General features: G+C 70.0%; 3 protein-coding genes across 3 annotated transcripts; all 3 read right to left on the minus strand.

The window, feature by feature from the left end:
* Positions 1-2,115: 2,115 nt before the first annotated feature.
* CILP2 (cartilage intermediate layer protein 2) lies at positions 2,116-8,845 on the minus strand. Its single transcript, XM_059831953.1, has 9 exons — positions 8,785-8,845; positions 7,123-7,221; positions 6,490-6,762; positions 6,032-6,214; positions 5,476-5,634; positions 5,109-5,369; positions 4,863-4,971; positions 4,610-4,767; positions 2,116-4,508 (listed from the first exon to the last, which is right to left on the minus strand). The coding sequence occupies exons 1-9, from the start codon at positions 8,843-8,845 to the stop codon at positions 2,116-2,118; spliced, it is 3,696 nt and encodes a 1,231-aa protein (XP_059687936.1).
* A 1,082-nt stretch (positions 8,846-9,927) lies between these two features.
* On the minus strand, positions 9,928-16,452 carry YJEFN3 (YjeF N-terminal domain containing 3). The gene is given in 8 exon segments (XM_059831626.1): positions 9,928-10,142; positions 10,777-10,927; positions 11,371-11,484; positions 11,570-11,680; positions 13,454-13,562; positions 13,769-13,827; positions 13,830-13,911; positions 16,406-16,452. Coding segments are annotated over 8 exon segments (888 nt in total).
* An 814-nt stretch (positions 16,453-17,266) lies between these two features.
* NDUFA13 (NADH:ubiquinone oxidoreductase subunit A13) lies at positions 17,267-18,762 on the minus strand. The gene is made up of 5 exons (XM_059832008.1): positions 18,669-18,762; positions 18,423-18,501; positions 17,947-18,018; positions 17,802-17,871; positions 17,267-17,514 (listed from the first exon to the last, which is right to left on the minus strand). The coding sequence occupies exons 1-5, from the start codon at positions 18,760-18,762 to the stop codon at positions 17,395-17,397; spliced, it is 435 nt and encodes a 144-aa protein (XP_059687991.1). The 3' UTR covers positions 17,267-17,394.
* Between the last annotated feature and the right edge of the window lie 407 nt (positions 18,763-19,169).

Genomic DNA, 19,169 nt, shown 5'->3' on the forward strand with positions numbered 1-19,169 from the left:
AAGGGGCTGCAAATGGGGGTGTCCAACCGGCTGCTTTTTGTCTTTTTTCGCCCCATTTTTCTTCCCGACACCATAAATAGCAGCAGAGCTGCTTCCATCTGCCCTCTGCCTCCGACCGAGCCAACCAGATGGTGGAAAGCAATCCTGCCCGCCGGTGCTCCCCCCGGCCCCCGGCACTGCCGCCAGCGGTGCCCACGGGGGAGCATCCGCCGGCCTTCCCCCACGGCAGGAGGGGACGTGGCTCCCAGTGGGGCAGCTCCCATCACCCAGGGACAGGCAGCACCCAGGGGCAGGCAGCACCCACGCTTTGGCAGGGTGGGAGCCCCACGATGGGTTCCCGGTGTTTCAGGTGCCTCTTTCCACGCTGCGCCGCAGCGTCGCCCACCCGACGTGCCGGCATCGGGCTGCGGTGGGTTCCCGTCCCGGCAGGATGGGGAGAGGGGCTGGGATTTGGCCGCTGGTTTGGCGAACGCCCCCCCCGTCCCCCTGGGTGCCCCGTGTCCCCTTTGATCTCACAAGCGGCTGCATCCAGTATAAGGGTGAAAAAAACGCCGTTTTGTGGCCAAACCATGTTGTAAAAGGGAAACGTTGTCCCGGGAGCAGAGGGGGGGCAGTTTGGCCCCATAAACCCAGCCTGTTCCATTACAGCATCCGCCGGGAGCCACGGGTGGGAGGGGGCACGGGGGGGGACACACGCCTTTGAAACGCACCCGGTACCGCGAGCCAGGTGGGACAGACGTACGTCAGACGGACAGACTGCCCTTCGCCCTGGCTGGGGTCACCCAGTGGGTGCCCAGCTCCTGTGCCGGGCGCATCCCCATGCCTGGACGGGGGGGGCCATGGGGCTGGATGGGCCCCCCCCCTCGCCCCAGCTGCCACGTCCCCCAGCCACGGGGAGCTGGCGTGGTTCCCCGCACGCCGCCGCCAGCCGCCTGAACCGGGCCCAAGGCAAACAGGAGCCGCCGGGACGGTGCTACCGTACAGGGTGGGAGGCGATGGGGCAGGAGTTGGGGGGGCGACCACGGGTCTGGGCACCCCCGGAGAAGCCCAGCAGCCAGGCGGGTGTACACACAACGGTATATTTTGTAATAAATAATGTACAAATCCATATGCACGCTCGGTGCGTGCTGGCACCACTGCCGCGGGGCCGCATCCTGCCATCGCCTCTTACTCGCTCCCCCGGCCCCAGCACACCCCAGAAGTTGGGGGGGGGTCCCTGCGCCGGGGAGGGGGTTTAAGAAATGCCTTTTTTTTTTTTTTGCCTGGGATAAAGGTATTTGGGGCAAAACACTCCCCGAGGGCAAAATAACCGGGGCGGTGGCAGCAGGAGGGGTGCAGGATCAGGCCCGGCCAGGCTCTGTGCTGAGCTCAGGTGAAGGTCACGGGGACTGAGCCCGGTGTCCCAGGAATGCCGCACAGCACCGAGCCCCTGTGCCATGGCCAGAGAGCTGGCAGTGCAGCTGGAGAGCTGGCACCGTGGCCGGATTGCTGGCACTGCACCGTGCCGGGGCAGAGAGCGGAGGAAGGGCTTTTAGCCACAGCCTCAGGGGTTGTCTCCAAGAGAAACCCCACTTTTCCTTGTGGGGTGCAGGGCAGGGATGCAGTGGGTGCTCCCAGCTCCCAGCACTCGTGGCCAGTGCCGGCCCCGGCATGGGCACGTGGGAGCCCTGCCACTGGGGACGGGGCAAAGCACCGGGCAGGGGACCCCTTCCCATCCCAGCCCCTTCCCCTATTCGCTTCCACCCCCTCTTTTATTCTTTTTTATTTAAATAACCCCTGTGGGGCCGCGGCCCCGCTGCCGGCACCACCGGCACCGTGGTCCCCGGGGCTGAGCACCAAGAGCTGCCCCGCGCGGGGCTGGGGGCGAGGGCAGGGGCAGCACCGGGGGGGCCTGGCAAGGCCGGTGGGGGCTGCCCACTGTCACCCCCCTCTTCACGTCCCAGTGGTCCCCTGCCCCACTGTCCACCCGGGGCACGGCGGGAGGGTCTCACCCCATGTGTCCCGTGTGTGTCCCCCCGCCCCCTCGGTCGTTATAAATGAGTGCGGGTAAAAGCGATGGGGAAAGGGAGAGTAGAGCTGAGCCGGGGAGGGGACACGGGGGGGGGGCTGCAGAGCTCACGGCTGCCCCCGGATCCGGCCCATCCTCCGCCGGCTGCTGGGGGTCCGACGGGTGGCTGTGGGGCTCAGGGCTCGGGCACCGGAGGCGAAGTCCATCACCTCGGGGGGAGCCCGGCGCATCTCGCCGGTCCCCATCTCCCGTCGGATCTCCACCAGTGCCTCACCCGGGGCCGTCAGCAGGCGCTGGAAGAAGCTCTCCCGCCCCACCGGCCGCTCCTGGCAGGTGAAGGTGATGGCCGTGCCGGCGTCCGCCTTCATCTCCCGCGAGAAGCCGTCAGAGGTGCCATCGAAGCAGCGGCCGATGGCGATCTCCTTGGCCAGCCGCGGGTTCTGGTCTGTCACCGTGTAGATGCCGTAGTTGTGACCCAATGGGTCGACCGGTGCCAGCATGGTGAAGGCGGCCGTATGGTTGTTCTCCGCCACGGGCGGATGACGGCTCAGGTATTCCTGGAGGAGGCTGTTGACGGCCGTGCGGTGGCAGCTGCCTTGGGGGACGATGGAGACCAAGGTGCGATCCACCAGGCTCTGGTCGAAGAGCATCCCGCTGCACTTGAACTCCACGCAGGCGCCTGAGGTGTTCTCCAGCAGCGTGTCCCGCACGCTACGGGCGTCACGCAGCCCGTAGAGCTGTCCCCGGGTGCGGGGGTGGCTGCCCCCCACGTTGCGGGACCTCACCATGTACTCCTGCGGCCCCTCGATCTGCACCTTGATGAAACAAGCCCTGAACTCCTGAGGGTTGGGCCACCACGAGAGGTAGTCGCCGGTCCAGGAGGTCAGGTCACTCTCCTTGAAGGGCACCACGTTGTACTCATACTTGTCCACCTCCACGCGGTAGAAGCGGAGGTGGTTGGCACTGACCGGTGCCTCCTCGCACTCCTCGAGGCTGCGGTAAGGGTAGATGGGACCGTTGGTCTCGTCAACGTTGTTGGGGTCGGGCTTGGCCACGTTGATTTGGAAAGCCGTCTTCTTCAAGTTGGGGTCATCGTGGTCCAACCTGCGGTAGCCCAGCTTGCCCAGGTAGGGCTGAGACACCCCGACAGCGCTGGGGTTGAGCTTGGGGCTGGATGCCACGGCTTCCAGCTCCTCCCCGCCCAGCGTGGCGGTGATGTACGCCGAGTAGGCGTCGGGGCGCTGGCCGTCGCAGAAAGCGGGCAGGCAGGCGCCATTGGGACCCGTCACCACGCTGTCGAAGCGACCCCATGCCCGGGGGTTGGCGGGATAGCCGGGCTGGGGCTCCAGGTTGATGAGGCTGATGACCACCCCTTCCAGTTGCTCGTAGGGGTTGAACTTCTCGTTGCTGTAAGCCCTGACCTTGACAAAGCAGCGGCGGTCCTCCGGCACGTCCAGGTTGAAGAGACGCCGCTCCCGGATCTCCAGGTTTCCCACCAGGAAGGTCCTCTCCTCCCTCTTCCCCCGGCTCCCCCGGGCTGGCCGGAGGACACCCTCCTCCTCCCACAAGCCGGTCTCGGGGTTCAAGGACCACAACTTCATCTTCTTCAGGTGCTCCGGCATCTGGACCTGCCCTGCGTCCATCCGCACCTCCACTGGCCCTGTCTGCAGCGCCGCACCAGTCTCCCCTTCCCGAAAATCCACAGCGAACATGCCGTAGGTCCGCAGGGGAACGATCTCCCCCTCGGCGTTGGTGAAGCTGAGGTCACTGGAGGCGGCGCTGGCCGTCGCCATGTCCCTGGGGTCCAGGAAGGTGACGCTGGCTTTGACCATGCCCCTGAAGACCTCCCCGGAGGGACGGAGGAAGGCGCCGGCGGGAAGGACAAGCTCCCCAACAGGCTCCCGGCCGCTCACCTCCCCCAGCGGAATGGCGTTGCTCCGGCTGCCGTCCAGGTCCACCGGCTCCTTCTTCCGCAACATTTTGACCTCCTGGTAGACGGCACCGCCACGGCGGTTGAAGGGCAGGACCTTGACAGCATCCACGAACCTCTGCTGCCGGTCCACAAAGCGAGCCACCAAGCGCTGCGTGTCTGGCGGCACCTCGATGGTGAAGGAGCCCTTGTAGCCGGTGAAGCCGACCTTCCTCCCGCCCAGGAAGATCTGCCCGAAGCGCAGGGGCTCGCCGGTGTCGGCCGCTGTCACACGTCCCTGCACCAGGACACGGGGCTGGGCGCAGGGTCCGCAACCACACTCGGCCACCACCTTGATGGGCAGCAGGAAGCCGGCGCAGGGGATCTCCCGCATCTCCATCCTCCGCACCCCGCAGCAGCGCCCCGCATCTGCCCCGCATCCCGACTGGTCGGCCGGGCTGCCGGCACACGGGGCGGGCGGGCAGCGACCCACGTTGTAGTAGCGGGAGCCGGCGGCGTCCTGCGGGCACTCGCTGGGCAGCTCCACGAGGCTCGGCTCAGGCTCTGGCTTGCAGCTCTGCTGGCCCTGGGCTAAGGGGGACAGGGGGGACAGGGGTGTTAGGGTGACCCTCCCCACCGCACACCCCATCCCGGGATGATGTTGCCGCTAACGACGCCCATCCCATTCTCACCCAGCACGGTGAGCTGTGCCGGTGCCGATTTGATGGCGCCTGCCTCAGTGCTGGCTTTGCAGTGGTAGGTGCCAGCCTGCTCCGGCGCCAGCCCCCGCAGCGCCAGGCGGCTGCCGTACCGGTGCACCTTCCTCTCCAGCAGCGTCCCGTTGTGGTACCTGTGGGGACGGGGATGGGCTCAGTGGGGATGCGGCCGGGGTTGCCTGTCCCCGCTGTCCCCAGTCCCGGCTGTCGTGGCCCGGACCCCACTCACCAGTAGTATTTCTTGGGCACGGGGGTGCCCGAGGCTTTGCAGCAGAAGGTCACCTCCTGCCCGGCCACCCGCACCTTCGCCTTGGGGTGCAGCACCATGTAGGGCTTCTCTGCAGGGGAGGAAGGTGGCAGAGGGTGCAACGAGCTGCGGCCGCCCCCCCGGATCGCTCCCCCTTACTGTGCATCCTTCAGGGACATCCCTCGAGGGGTGCACGGCTCGGCCCCCACCCCGCGCCGCGATGCTCACCCAGCCTCTGCAGCATCACGTGTGCCACTGCCACGCCGGAGCCGTTGGAGACGATGGGTGCCAGTCCCGGGGCGAAGCCCTCGCGGTGGGCGCTAACGTTGGCAGTGGTGCCCTCGCACAGCCCTGCCGCGGCAAAGCGCCCGCGGGCATCGCTGCGGGCCAGCAGCACCGGCGGGCGACCCTCCAGGTAGATGCGGGCGTCCGGCAGCGCCGTGCCGGCGGCGGAGACCACAGTGCCCTGCAGCGTGTGCCCGGGGCAGGCTGCGGGGTGGCATGGTACTCAGACCCCATGGCCATGGCCGGCAGCCAGGCTACGCAGGTGGGGGGCACTGGGGAGGGGGTCCCCCACGTCCCCGAGGGCAGGTACCTGGGCAGGGCGAGGGGGGACATTTCTGCACCTCGGCGGGGCGGCCGGTGCATGGCACCTTCTTGGCTTTCTTGCAGCTCCGGCGCCGAACACGCGTCCCGGCGCTGCCGCAGCTGCGGGAACAGGGGCCCCAAGCACCCCACTCCATCCATGCCGGCTCTGCGGGGGAGATGCCGGGCGGGAATCGGGCACCGTGCTCCCCCCCAGCCCCCAGCCCGGGGTGGCCCTGCACCACGGGGACGCGGAGGGGTTCCCAGCCGGGGAGGCTCCATCCAGCCACCCGTGCCCGGCCAGCCCCGGCTCCCCCCGGCACGCCCCTGCCAAGCTATTTTTACCAGCGCGGCCTCTGTTATTGCAATTAAGCTGACGATGTGTAGGCTTTGCCCTGGGAGCTGCTGCGTCAGTGTGGGGGCATCCACCGCATGCCAACGGCCCCGTGAGACCCCTCGTGCCGCCGGCAGCGGCATCCAGGAGAGGAGCCGGAGGTGGCTGGGGCCAGGCGGCAAGCTGTGGCCGGAGGGCAAGTGGGTGCTGGAGCGGGTGCCAGGGTCCCTACCTGGGCAGGGGCCGGCACTGCATGGCCGGCGCTCCACGGCTTTGCCCTTGCACTTGAGCTCCTTGAGCGGGGCCACAAGCCGGGCGTTGACGCAGCGGCGGGTGCGGGTCTGGGTGCCGCTGCTGCCGCAGGCGCTGCGTGAGCAGGGGCTCCAGGAGGACCAGTGCGACCAGTAGATGTGCTCTGGGGGGATGCAGAGGCGTTAACTGGGGACCCACCACCCGCAGCCAGCTCCGTGGGGCGCACGTTGCCCCAGGGATGATGCCCAGTGTCATGCACCCCAGGGAAGATTGCTGGAGTGGGGAGGCTCTGGTGTAGCCGCAGCTCCAGCAGCACCCAGTGGGATGCAGCGGTGGGCGGGTGACGAGCAAGGGGTGAGCACAGCAATGAGTATGGACCCCACCCCACGGTGCCAGCGGGGTGCGGGGAGGTGGGACGTGGCAGGGACGGGCGCTCACCCAGCGGGCAGAGGAAGCGGATGTGGTAGTTGGAGCAGGTCTTGCCCTGCGGCTGCTCCCTGTTGACGCAGCGAAAACCCTTCTTGGGGCTGACGTGCACCACCTCGCCCACCTCCTCCGGCAGCTCCCACTCGGTGGTGCGAGCCTGGATGGCCACCGGCCGCTCGCAGACGCGCCCGCGGTAGTAGAAGCGAATGGCCTCCAGGCTCTCGTAGTCCCCGTCCCCTCCGGGGTGGTCAATGTTGAACCAGGACGTCCACTCCGCTCCTCCGCCTGGGATGGAGCGAGCCCTGAGCGCACGGATGGGGAGCAGCCCCCCCCATCCCTAAGCACTCCGGGGTGCTGCCGGGGCTGGGGACAGCTTGGGGACATCGAGGGCTGCGTGGACAAAGGACGAGTGGATGAAAGCACATGCGGATGGAGGGCACTGGGGGATGCGGCGTGGGAGCCTCGGGGAGCGCAGGGTGGGCACCAGGTCCCTGCTGCGAGGGTCCTGTGGGGACACTGCTGCGGGGGGAGATGGCACGTCCCGGGCTGGCATGGTGGGCATTGCCCCGGGCAGCCCCTTTGGGGTGTCCTGACTGCAGGTCCCCAGTGACACAGGGTCCGGTGGGGGCTTGGGGACAGCCGTACCTGCCGTGTCCAGGTCGAGGTCTGCCAGGCTGGGGGCTGCTTTCCAGGGCTTCCCCGCCGCGCCGCTCTTGCCCGGCTCCGAGTCATTCTCCAGGGGCTCTGGGGAAAGCACAGGGTGGGAGCACCCAGTGCTGGGCCACCTTCTCCCCAGGGCACCCAACAATGCCCAGCTGGTCCCTCGCCGAGCCGTGGACACCAACATCATGCGGTAAAGTTCAGCCAGTGCCGGGACGGACCACATCCCAGCAGAGACGGGGACCCCCTCCCGCCCTGAGCCCCTTGGCCCCACATCATCAGCTGGGCTCGGGGGCTCGGGGCAGGATTTACCGGCTCCATGGGACAAGGCTGGCGGTGTCACCGTCTGGGGCGGCTGAGGACGGGCTGCAGCCTCCCGGTCAGCCAGGGATGGACCGAGGGGCAGCCGAGGCTGGTGCCGCGTGGCGAGTCCGGCGATGCCGGGGCCCACGCCATGTCCATCCACAAGCTGCACACTGAGGAAATGCTGCCTGCGAGCTCCCGGCTGCCCTGGGGTGAGCTCAGCGCTGGGGGTGACGTGGGACAAGGAGACGAGCCAGGGTGCTCACACACGCACCCATCATGCTGAGGCCACGGCATGAACCCGGTGTCACACCGAGCCCAACCGGCCAAACCGGGCGGCAGCAGGGAATTGGGCTGTAAAACCACAGCTGGCAGAGACACCGACACAGCAGCGGCCAGCCCGGGTGGAGGGTGTCCCCCCCAGCTCCCACCGAACCTGGCCAGCCTCGTCCCCCAGGAGTGAACCCCGAGGAGCTGAGGTCTCCAAGGGCAGCCCTGCCCGCCTGCCCCTCGTGCAGGTGATCCCGGGTGCTGCGACGGGGGGGTCAGCCGTGCTGGAGGGGACGGATGCGGGGAGCAGGTCCCTGGAGAGAAACCTGGCCCCTGGTGCCTGTCACCCACGGGCATCGGGCAGGATGCGGCCGAACACCCAAGACACCCCTATGCAGCCTGGACCACGGTGAGTACCCCACGGGCATGCACTGGGTGCCCCATGGGCACCCCACAGGCATGCACTGGGCACCATCCCTTCACCATGGCGGGGGGACTCGGCCCTGCCACCCTATTGCCCCCCAGGTAGAAGGGAGCTGGGTGACAGCAGGGACCCGCCGCAGCCCCCGTCCTGCAGGTGGGTGGATTTGTCCCCAGACCAGGGACATTCCTGGCTCAGTCTTGCATGGACTCTGCCCTCGGCACCTGACGGAGACACCCGCGGGGCTGGGGGGCCTCAGTGCCGGGGGGCAAAAAGCCAACCAGGGCTTCCCACAGGTGCTCAGACATCTGGCACTGGAGCAGGCACGGCTGGCGGGGTCACGGCATGGGGCATGTCCCCATCTCTCCGGTGACATGGTCCCGAGGAGGGCAAAACTGCCCTGAGCCTCACCATCGCGTCCTCTCACCGGCAGATGCCAGCGGGACTGTCCCTGGTGGTGGCCACCACCCCGGCACACCTCTGGCCCCGGCACACATCTGGCCTCAGCACACATCTGGCAAGAGCTCAGCCCCATCCCCATCCTGCCCGGCATCGCCGCCGCCACCACCAGCCCCGGGGAGGGCAGGGATGCCCCCGGCCGATGGTGCGGATGGATCCCGGTGCCCATGGTTAAAAGGCAGACCCGGCCTTACCTGTCGCCCCGGCACCGTGCAGGGCGGCGAGGGCCAGGAGGGCCAGTGCCAGCTCCCCCATGGCTGCCCGTGCGGCAGCAGGTCGGCCGGCGACTGCGAGCGTGGCGGCACCGCGGGTCTATATATGAGGCCTTTCCCCCTCGCGCCGGCAGACAGCAGCAATCGGCTCCTGGCACTCGGGGCCGTCGGCTCTGCTGGGGCTGGATCGGTGTCAAGAGGGAAGCGGGAAGGAGCCCTCCCCGGTGAGCCGGCCGCGCGCTGCCGCTCGCCGCTCCAGCCCGGGAAACTTGAGGGTTTGTTTTTGCAAAGCTGCTAAAATTGGATGCACTTGGGAATGTGGAGGGGCGGGAAGGGGAAAAAGCCGAGCGAGCCCGGCCTCGGCGCTCCTGCGGTTGGGGTCGGGGTGCCAGCGCTCCCCTGGCACCCACTGCCTTGGGGCACGGCGGGCTGGCGGGGCCGGTGGGCGCCCGCGCTGTGACCTGGCCCACGTGGGTGTGCCGGAGCCGCCCGCGACCCGATGCCGAGGTGGAGTTGAGGCTGTGCAGAGCTCAGTGCATCGATGGCCCCGACTGCCCCTCAGGGCTGCGGGCTGCAAAGCACCCAGCGGCACTGGTGTGTGATGGCAAGGGTGGGGTGACAGCGGCGGTGATGGGGTGGGGACCCCCCCAGGATCACCCCCAAACCACAGCTGCCCCCAGCTGGGAGCTGCCGCCTGCCCCCTCCCGCAGCCCAGCCGGCGGAAATCCAGGCGCATTCCCTGCATTCCCCAAAACTCCGGCTGCACCAAGCTCCCCGGGACGACCCTTCCCTGGCACATTCGAGGGTTTAATGCTATGGAGGGATGCGGCAGCACCGGGGACCCCTCAGCCACCCCCGGCACCCCAGCGGCCGCCCATGTCCCCATGGGATGGGCGATAGAGGAGGTCACGCCGGATCTGTCCCCGAAAGCAGGTTGGTGACAGGTCCCAGGGGACGCGGGATGAGGGGGGTCGAGCCGTGCTTGGGGCTGAGTGCGCCGGTGTGGATGGGGCATGGAACCGAGTCCCGGCACGAGCCCCAGCCCAAACCCTGCCAGGAGGCCACCGTCCCCTCGCCCCGCGTCCCCAGGCAGACACTGACGCCGGGGAAGAGCCACCAAGTGCTTTATTCCCGGGGGGCTCGCAGGGCCACCACGCACTCGGTGCCGGGGTACTCGGGCGGGTTGAGCTCAAACTTCTTCTGCACATCATAGGGGAGGAATCGACCGGCCACGAAGTGCTGGCGGCCCAGGAAGCGGCGGGCGCACTGCTTGGGCGCCGACAGCGACACCAGGACATCGGGGCTGATCCCGCCGCTGCTCCCGGCCTCCACGTCCCACCCTGCGACGGCAAAAAGACACGGGGAAGGGGTCGGGGGGCGGCCCAGGGGATGCGGTGCTGCCGGCAGCCCGGAGCCGGTGTGCCGGTGGAGGATGCTCTGGGGTGGTGGGGATGGGGAGGGCAGAGGGAGGATGGGGTGTGCGTCCCCCCCACCGGCATCGCCGCCATGCACGGCTCCGGCCGCATCTTGGCACCGCGCGGGGTTTTTCTTGGTGGGGATTCACCGGCAGCCGTGCCGAGGGCTCCTGTTTGCTCCTGCGGCGGGGGGGGGACGCGGCGGGGGGGGGTGTGTGATGGCATTTCCAGGCCTGGCCACCAGACACCCGGGTGTTTTCAAATTACATCATGTCTCAGTTCAGGGAGTTTGTTATTTATCGTGGATGCCCTGAATGCATCCGCGGGGAGCGGCTGCCAGCTCCGGCTCCTGGTGGGGATGCTGCCAGGCTGGGGGGGAGAGCGGGGGGGGTCCCTGGGGCTGTCCCCACCCTGGGAGGGCACCACGGGGGCTCCCCAGCTGCCCCGGTGCCAAGCCCAGGGTGACACCGCAGCGGCAGAGTGACAAGCCCGGGGTGTGGGGAGCACCAGGCTGGGGGGGGTCCCATCCTGCCCAGGGGGGCTGAGCGCGGTGTCAGACCTGAGGGCACGTCCAGGCTGACGATGGGGATGCGGACGTGCTTCAGGGTGGCCAGGATGGCGGCGCAGGGCTCCCTCCCCTCGCCCGCCTCCGCCTCGGCCCCCAGCACGGCGTCCACCACGGCGTTGTAGGCGTCGTTGATCAGCTGCACCTGGGGGGGGGACACGGACACGGTGGGCAGCGGGTGGGGGGTCCCCCGGCCACCCCACCATGGGACAGGCACCGAGCCCCACGCGGGGATCCCGTCTTCCTCCCTAAATAGACTCACCCAGCGGCTACTGCCAAAAAATGCCCCCCGCCAGCCAAGGCGGGGAGGGGGGGGACGAGGGGCGCGGTGGCGGGGCAGAGCCCGGCACGCCGAGACGTGCGGCCCCGGCCAGGGCAGCGTTTTCGGGTCACATTCCTCGCGCCGAGCGCAGCGCTTCCAACAACAACAGAGCCGGTGGCTGGCGGGGCCGCGGCAGCCGCCGCTGGATTTCATGGCATCCCCGGGCTCCCAGCAGAGCCGGGGGCGGGCGGGGAAGGAATAAAAAAAGAAAAATAAACTCAACCACGTCAGCCAGTGAGCGCGGCGGCGGCGGCGGGGGGGCTCACCTCGGTGGGGAGGTAGGAGAGGAAGGGGATGTCCATCTTCTCACACTGCGTGGTGAAATCCCGGTACAGGGGGTCCGGCGAGCGTTTGGGGTAGAAGATGGTGGGCTCATAGTCCTGCGCGGTGGAGAACGGAGATGCGGCGTTGGAGCCCAGCACCGCTCGGGGATGAAGAGGAGGAGGAGGGGAGGAAGATACCTACAAAGATCCGCAGGTGCCGGGCGCACACCAGCCCAATGGCCCCATTCTGTGCCGGGCCACACACCACCAGCACCGTGGGCTGCTTCCGCGGCAGGGACGGCAGCGGGAAGGCCTGGCAGGAGGAGACAGGGACGTCGCACCACTGCCGAGCCCTGTCCCCCCGGGATGGCACCCAGCGTTGGGAACGTGGCAGGGACCAGGGCTTGAGGGGCGACTGGACCCGCGGCAGGGACGTGCTGCTGGGTGGGTAGCATGGTGCATGGTGGGATGGGGACAATGCCCAAGGTGAGATGGGGACAGCACCCATAGCAGGATGGGGATGGCACCCATGGCAGGATGGGGATGGCACCCATGGCAGGACAGGGCTTGTGATGGCACAGGGACGATGCCCATGGTGGGATGGGGACAGCACCCATGGCAGGACAGGGCTTGTGATGGCACAGGGACGATGCCCATGGTGGGATGGGGACAGCATCCATAGCAGGATGGGGACAGCACCCATGGCAGGACAGGGCTTGTGATGGGATGGGGATGATGCCCATGGTGGGATGGGGATGGCACCCATGGCAGGATGGGGCCCATAGTGGGATGAGGATGATGCCCATGGCAGGTTGCAGATGGTGCCCACAGTGGGATGGGGAAGATGCCCAAGGTGGGACGAGGACGATGCCCAGGACAGGGACGATGCCCGCGGCGGGACGGGGCTCCCCGCCAGCCTGCAGGGAGGCGGCCGCGCGCTCCACATACCAGCAGCCTGCAAAGGGAGGCTCTGTTTATCCGTTGACGGATTTTTTTCCTGCTCACGGAGCCTGGCTCCTGGTCGCATCCAACCCGAGCGGCACGGCCTGCTCGCAGCCGCCGGACAAAGCCGCGCTTGCCTGGCCCTGGCCCTGCCCCAGCGCCGGCCGCACTGCCAGCTGCCTTGGGGCTTCTGGGGACGTGCCGGGAGGGGACGATGCTGGGGACCCTGGCTGGGTGGGGGGATGCCTGAGCTGGGGTCCACGGATGCTCTCCCTGGCTCAGCCCAAGGAGGAAGAGGAGGATGCTTGACCCCATGAGGAGGATGCTCAGCCCCGCTCTCCCCAGCTGGGGCTGGCGGTGGAGCCGGGGATGCTGCGATACGGGGGTCCCTGGAGGGGTGGGCAGCCCCACGCCGTGGGACCCGAGGCAGCCCCAGGATCCAGAGAGGCTCCAACACCCAAATATTTCCCCTCTTCAGGCAGCTCCTCTGGCCTTGGGGAAGGGGAGGGCAGAGCTCGGCCCAGCCACCTCCAACGGAAAAGCTGAGCCAGGCGGGCGCGGAGCTCGCCGCCTCGGAGGCACAAAGCTGCCCTTGATGCTGCACCTCCGCTCTCCCGCACTGCCCAGCGTCCGGCTGCTGCATCCTCCTCCTCCTCCTCACATCCAGCACGAGCACTCGGGGCTCCCAGCAATAGGACAGCATTGCCAGGGCATGGGGACCCCCCGGGAGCCCCCCAGCACCCTTCTCCCCGCGCACGGCAAGGGCAGCCGGGGCCTGGCAGTGCCGACACCCCGGGGAAGGGCTGAGCCCCATGAGTTACACCCGTGGAGGGTGTAACCCACGGCCCCGGGTGACCCCCAGTGCACCCCAGGGGAAATAACGAAGGGTGGCTGAGGAATGCAAAAAAACCCACCCAGGGAGAGGCTCAGCCCTGGCACGGCCAGAGCATCGCTTCCCGCTGGGCTCTGCCACGAGCCCTGGCCGGCCCCCGGCCCCTGGCCCCACACCTTGGTCTGGGGCAGGAGGGCGACCGCAGCCGGGGCTGGGAAAAGCCACACAGGGGGACAGGACGAGGGTGGGAGAGCAGCCGGCAGCGAAGCCCCCGGCTCCGGTGGGGTGCCCCCGGCCCCGCTGGCCGCTCACCTTGGTCACGGCCATGGCACAGGCGTGTCCCCAGATCTCGATCAGCTGCTGCCGCCCAAACCGGTAATCCTCCAGCAACTCCTTCTCGATGGCCTCCGCCTCCGCCTTGCTGCAGGGGGAGCGGATGGCGGTGAGGACGGGGACGTCCCCCCAGCACCGAGCCCCTCGGGACCCCGCTCTGTCCCCAGGGTGTGGGTCAGGGGGTGCTCGGGGGTGCCAGGTGAGAGGGCGGGGGGCTCGCAGGGCTCAGGGTGGGCACAGCCAGTGGCTCGGGGCTGGGGACATGCACGGCCGGTACATTTGGGGGCCCAGCACCATGGGGTGGGGGCCGCATTTCGTGCGAGGCACGGCCCTGGCAGCGTCCCCGGGCTCGCGGGGATCGGGCTGTTATGTAAAGGCAAACAATGCTGCGGTTGTTCCTTCGCTGCCGAGCCCAGAAGTTGGCAGGGCCGGGGAGCCTCCAAATTGGACAGTAATTGCTCACATCTGTTGGCTCACCTGCGCCACGGATGGGAACAGCATGTGCCGGATCCAGCGTGCTGCTGCCGTGCTTGTTATGGAAGGGACGGTGAAATCTGGCCCCCGGGAGAGGCCGGAGTTGGGATGCCGGCAGCCCAGGCGTGAAAACCCACAGCCCCGTGGAGGAACTGGGGTGCCCCGACCCTGGCCATGCTCCCGTTTTGGGGTGCACACTCACACCTCGCTCACTCCCAGCCATGGGGAGGGGACCTGCCAGCCCCCCGCCACGTGCAGGAATGGTGTGGTGCTACCGGCCCCAGGAGCTGGAGGGGTTACGGGGCCGGGGTCCTGCCGGGTCCCCGGCTGTGGGGTGGCCCCACACCGCCTGGGCTGACTCCACGGACCAGCCACATCCCCTGGGTGCTCTGGCAGCCCCCAGACACCATTTAGATCCGACATCCCCTGGTCATTCTGGCAGACCCCAGAGAGCCCTATTCCCCGGCCACCCCGGCCGAGCCCACCCCACCCCATCCCATCCCATTCCCTGGGTGTCCTGACAAACCCCATAGACCCTATAGACCTGCCATGCCCTGGCCACTCTCCCAGATCCCATAGACCCTACAGACCCCATCCCCTGGCCATGCTGACATTGACCCACATCCTCTGGCTGTCCTGGCTGAACCCATAGACCCCCACACACACCTCCTGAATGTCCTGGCAGACCCCACGAGCCCCCAGTGCCCTGGCCATCCTGGCAGACCTCCAGAAAAGCCTCATCCTGCCCCATCCATCCCATCCCATCCCATCCCATCCCATCCCATCCCATCCCATCCCATCCCATCCCATCCCCAATCCTGTGGTGCCCTCTAGTGAGTCCCAGCCTGGCCCCTGCCCCACAGCAGGGTCCTGGGGGCAAATAGGGGTGGAAAAGGGGCCAAACCCAGCCCCGGTCCCCGCTCCCGTGCCAGGGTGGTGGAGCCGAGCGGGCCCGGGCGCAGCTGTGTTGTCGGTCACCCAAGAAAAGGCACGTTTTGGCTCTGACAAAATTCCCCACGTTGCCCGTAATCGCTGCTGGCAGCGAAACCTGGTCCCCGGCCCAGGCTGGCTCCCGCTGTCCTGGCATCGTCCCCGGGGGGGGACGTCACGGGGCTCCCTGGGTCCTGGCTCGCTGCCCACCCAGGGAGCAGCGTCCCCCCCAAACGTGCCGGGGTGCACGTTCGCTGCCAGCCCTCCTCGCTCTCCCCGGGCTTTGCAGTTTGGCTTTGCTATAGGGCCTGGGGAGGTGTGTGGGGGGGATGCTGCTCCCGGCCCCTGCGCAGGGGGAGATACCCCTCAGAGCCCAGGGGAGACCCAGCAAAGCCCAGTCCGACCCAGTTCACCACACTGGTGCCTCCCAGAGGGGACGGTGGATGGCCGGGGCTGCTGCGCCGATGGGGCAGAGGCCTTGTGGGGTGCAGGAGGGAGAGGAGCCGACGGACGAGGGGCCGAGAGCCCCCCTGCTGCGACCCCTCCCGTACCCCAGCCCGGGAGCGGGGCGCCCCGGGTTCTGCATCCCGGTCGCACATCCCAGTTCTGCATCCCGGCTCTGTGTCCTGGCTCTGCATCCCTGCTCCGGGTCCCAGTCCTGCATCCCGGCTCTGCATCCCTGCTCCAGGTCCCAGTCTGCATCCCGGCTCTGTGTCCCGGCTCCGCATCCCTGCTCCGGGTCCCAGTCCTGCATCCCTGCTCCACATCCCTGCTCCGGGTCCCAGTCCTGCATCCCGGCTCCGCACCCGCCGCTCATCCCTCCCCGGCGCAGCCCGGCTGCGGGACCCCCCGCGGCGGTGCAAGCGGAGCGGGGGGGACACCGGAGGCACCAGCCCTGCCCGGGACCGGGGCCCCCCCCCGGCGGGTCCCCCCGCTCGGCTCCCCGCGCCTCTGCCGGAGCCATCCCCGCCGCAGCCATGGAGACCCGGGATGCAGTTGCTCTGGCAACCGAGGCTATTCGGGTACCAGTCCCCCCCCCGCCCCCCCCGCGGCTCGGGGGTGCCAGAAGCCGGGGTGGGATCGCCCCGGGGGACCGACTGTCCCGGGGGACACGCGTGGGGACAGCGCGGGGGCCGGAGCCGCCGCGTCCCAGCCCGGAGCAGCCCGGGAGCATCAGAGGGGGCAGGAGCCCACCCGAGGGGGGTCCCGGGGCAGCGGGGGGGGGGGGTCCCGCCCCACCCCCGGGGCCACGGGAGCCCCCAGAGCCCTCCCGGGGTCCCCACCGCGTCCCGCGGGGACCCGGCACCGGCCACGACCCTGCGGGCAGCGGGGACCAGCCCAGGGCGCGCCGGGGGGGCACCGGCTGGGGGGTCCCGGCTGTGCCGGGGCCGAACCCCGGCAGCCCCGGGGCGGGCGCACGGTGATGGGCGCGGGTGCGGCGGGACCCCAGCACCCCCATCCCAGGGCTCCCAGCGCCCCCATCGCGCTCCGGGGGGGGCCCCCGGGGCCGGGGGGGCCCGGACTCACCTGAGGTAGCGCGGCGGCTGCCGGGCGGGGCCGGGCGCGGAGCTCATACCGGGCAGCGGGACGGGGCAGCGGCGGAGCCCTGCGGGAGCGGCGGCGGCGGTGGCGCGACCCCCCCGGCGCTTCGCGGTGCCGCCCGGGGGAGGCGGCTCCGGCTGCCCCCGCCCCGCCCGCCCCCCCCGGGCTCGCCCCTTCGCCGGGAGCATCGCCCCGGCCCCCGGTCCGCCCCGCGCCGCCCCCCCCCCGCCCCGGCTGCTGCCACCGGGGCCGAGCACAGGACCAGCGGCGCCCGGTGCGGGGGGGGGGGCAGAAATCGCGCCTGTGACCCCCCCCTCCCCGCAGCGGGGCAGCTGCCCGCACCCCGCAGCGACCCCGGGAAGCACCTTCCCTCCCCCGAGCACCGGGAACAAGTCAAAGACTCAAAATCGCCGGGTTCTGCCCCCCCACCCCGGTGGAAGCCACACCGGTGGCATCAGCAGCTGCAGGGTGAGCTCGGAGCCCCCCCAGGGTGAGCTCGGAGCCCCCCCAGGGCTGCCCCCGCCGAGCCCCGACCCCCTGCCAGACCCCGTCCGTGACGCTGAGGGACAAGTCCCCGCTGCGGGGACAGGCAGGGCCGGCCGTGCGGGTACCCGGCCCCTCTCGGGCACTTGGGCAGCGGGAGCATGGCCCGGCTCAGCCACGCAGCAACCGGCCGCCTCTCACAGCCCATCCCATGCTCCCACCCCGATCCAGGGCTCCGGGAGCGAGAGCCGGGACCCCCGGACACGCAGGAGCAGAGAAGAGCAGCGAGCGCGCCGGGAACAGCAAAGTTTCCCGCTGGGGGATACGGAGCCGTACAGGAACACGCACGACACCGTGTCCGACACCACAGATCCGTGTGGTTTTAATAACAGATGCTGGAATAGGCAGCACCCGGCAGCCACCGCCACCCCTGCCACGGCGCCGGGGGAAGCCGACAGCCCGGGAAGTGCCGTGCTGTGCCGGGCTGCGCCTCAGACGTAGTACTGCAGCCCGAACTTCTCGTTGTCCATCTCGCTGGTGGGGCGCAGGTAGTAGAGCTCGTCCAGCGTCGGGGGGACCCAGCGGTCGGTGTGGAACGGGGACTCGCCGACCTGGGCGGGGGGAGAGCGATGGAGGGGGGACGGGCGCAGCCGCCTCGCGGTGATCAGCGTCCCCCCGGCTCTACGCCCTGACTGGGGGGGAACGAGCTTTGCCCCTCGGCGTGGCTCCCCCTCACCGCCGGTTCCTGGGGGGCTTCTTCAAGCCCGGGCGATCGGCGCTTTCCAAGAGATCCGACACGGACCCAACCCCACCGGGACGGCTGGTTCCCACCCCAGCTACGTCGGGGATCACCGAGGGGCAGCCCCCCCCCGCCCCGGGGCAGCCGGGAGTCACACACCTTCCAGCCAGGGACGTCCTTCATGATTTTGGCCTCCTCGTCCAGGTTCTGCCGCAGCAGGCGGAGGGTTCTGGAAGGGAGGGGAAGGCTGAGCCCAGAGCGCGGGGACGCGACGCCCGGCGGGGCCCCCCCGCGCCCCCGGTACCTGCGGTCCGACTCGGCCTGCAGCAGCGGCATCAGGGCGATCCGCGCCTCCAGGTCCTCGATGAGCAGCCGCCTGCCGGGACGGGGCGGGGGGGTCAGCGGGGCACCGGGGGGGCCCGGGCAGCGGGAGAGCACCGGGGGAGGCGGGAAGGGCCGGGGGGGGTCCCGGGGAGGGGATGTGGGGAAAGCAGATCGGGGCAGGGGGTTAGGGAGAGATGGGGGAAAGGCGAGCGAGACCCGGGCAGGGCTGCGGGAACCGGAGCGCGGTCCCGGGGACGGGAGAGGGGGGGAACGAGGTGCCAGCAGCCCCGGTGAGCCCCCCGGTAGGAGCGCAGGGGCAGCCGGGGAGCCCCGGGCAGGGGTCGCGGGGGAGGCGGATTGCGGGCGGGTGAAACGGGAGAGCCGGGGGGAAGCGGGGGGCGGGCGGAGCGCCCCGGGGAGGGACCGGGGGGAGCCCCGGGGCTTGGGGGGCGGCACCTGCGCTCCCGGTTCCACTTGACGAGGGTGTAGTAGCCCAGCAGGAGACTGCCGATGCCGAGCGCGAAGAGGCTGTAACCTGCGGGGGGGGGGGGGGGGGGGGGGGGGGGGGGAGAGCGGGTGAGGGGCGGCACCGGAGGGACCGGGGCACCGGAGGGACCGGGGCACCGGAGGGACCGGGGCACCGGAGGGACCGGGCCGGGCCTCCCCCGCGGGGCCCGGCCCCGCTCCCCGGCCGCCGCCCACCTGAGAGGCCGCGGCGCGGGAGGTGCCGCTTGTAGTCGACGGGCCCGTACCCGCCCGGCGGGGCCATGTCCTGCTTCACCTTCGGTGCCGCCATCCCGGCGGCCGCACCGACGTCACTTCCGCCGCGCTCGCCGGAAACGCCCTGTGGGGGAGCACCACGTGACAGCGCCCCTCGCAGAGCGCCGCCGGCCGCGCCTTAAAGGGGCAACGCAGGCGGGGGGAAGCGGTGGGTCCCACCCCCGCCGGTCCCCGTGCTCCCGGGGGGAGCCGGGCGGGCCCGGGAGGTGTCCGCGGCCGTGAGGTGTCACCGAGCACCCGGGCAGGAGGTGGGAGCGGGAATAGAGGCAGCGCTCGCTGCGCTCGGTGCACAGATCCTGCACCCGGGGGGGCTCCGCACCACCCCCTCCCCGTGCACGCCCGGTACCGGGGCAGGACTCCTGCACACCCCCCCCCGTGCACACCCGCATCGGTGCACGCACCGCCCTGTGCGCGCCCGGTCCC

The sequence above is a fragment of the Gavia stellata genome, chromosome 32, assembly GCF_030936135.1.
Source record: "Gavia stellata isolate bGavSte3 chromosome 32, bGavSte3.hap2, whole genome shotgun sequence".
Lineage (NCBI taxonomy): Eukaryota > Metazoa > Chordata > Aves > Gaviiformes > Gaviidae > Gavia > Gavia stellata.

Excerpts from the sequence above, each read along its gene's own strand:
- NDUFA13 (XM_059832008.1), bottom strand. The coding sequence starts at position 18,762 with ATGGCGGCACCGAAGGTGAAGCAGGACATGGCCCCGCCGGGCGGGTAC. Across the intron at positions 18,019-18,422 it reads AAGTGGAACCGGGAGCGCAG|GCGGCTGCTCATCGAGGACC; the intron begins GTGCCGCCCCCC and ends CCGTCCCGGCAG. Across the intron at positions 17,515-17,801 it reads AGGACGTCCCTGGCTGGAAG|GTCGGCGAGTCCCCGTTCCA; the intron begins GTGTGTGACTCC and ends CCCCCCGCCCAG.
- CILP2 (XM_059831953.1), bottom strand. The coding sequence starts at position 8,845 with ATGGGGGAGCTGGCACTGGCCCTCCTGGCCCTCGCCGCCCTGCACGGT. Across the intron at positions 5,370-5,475 it reads TCCCCCCTCGCCCTGCCCAG|CCTGCCCCGGGCACACGCTG; the intron begins GTACCTGCCCTC and ends GCCACCCCGCAG. Across the intron at positions 4,768-4,862 it reads GTGCCCAAGAAATACTACTG|GTACCACAACGGGACGCTGC; the intron begins GTGAGTGGGGTC and ends CCGTCCCCACAG.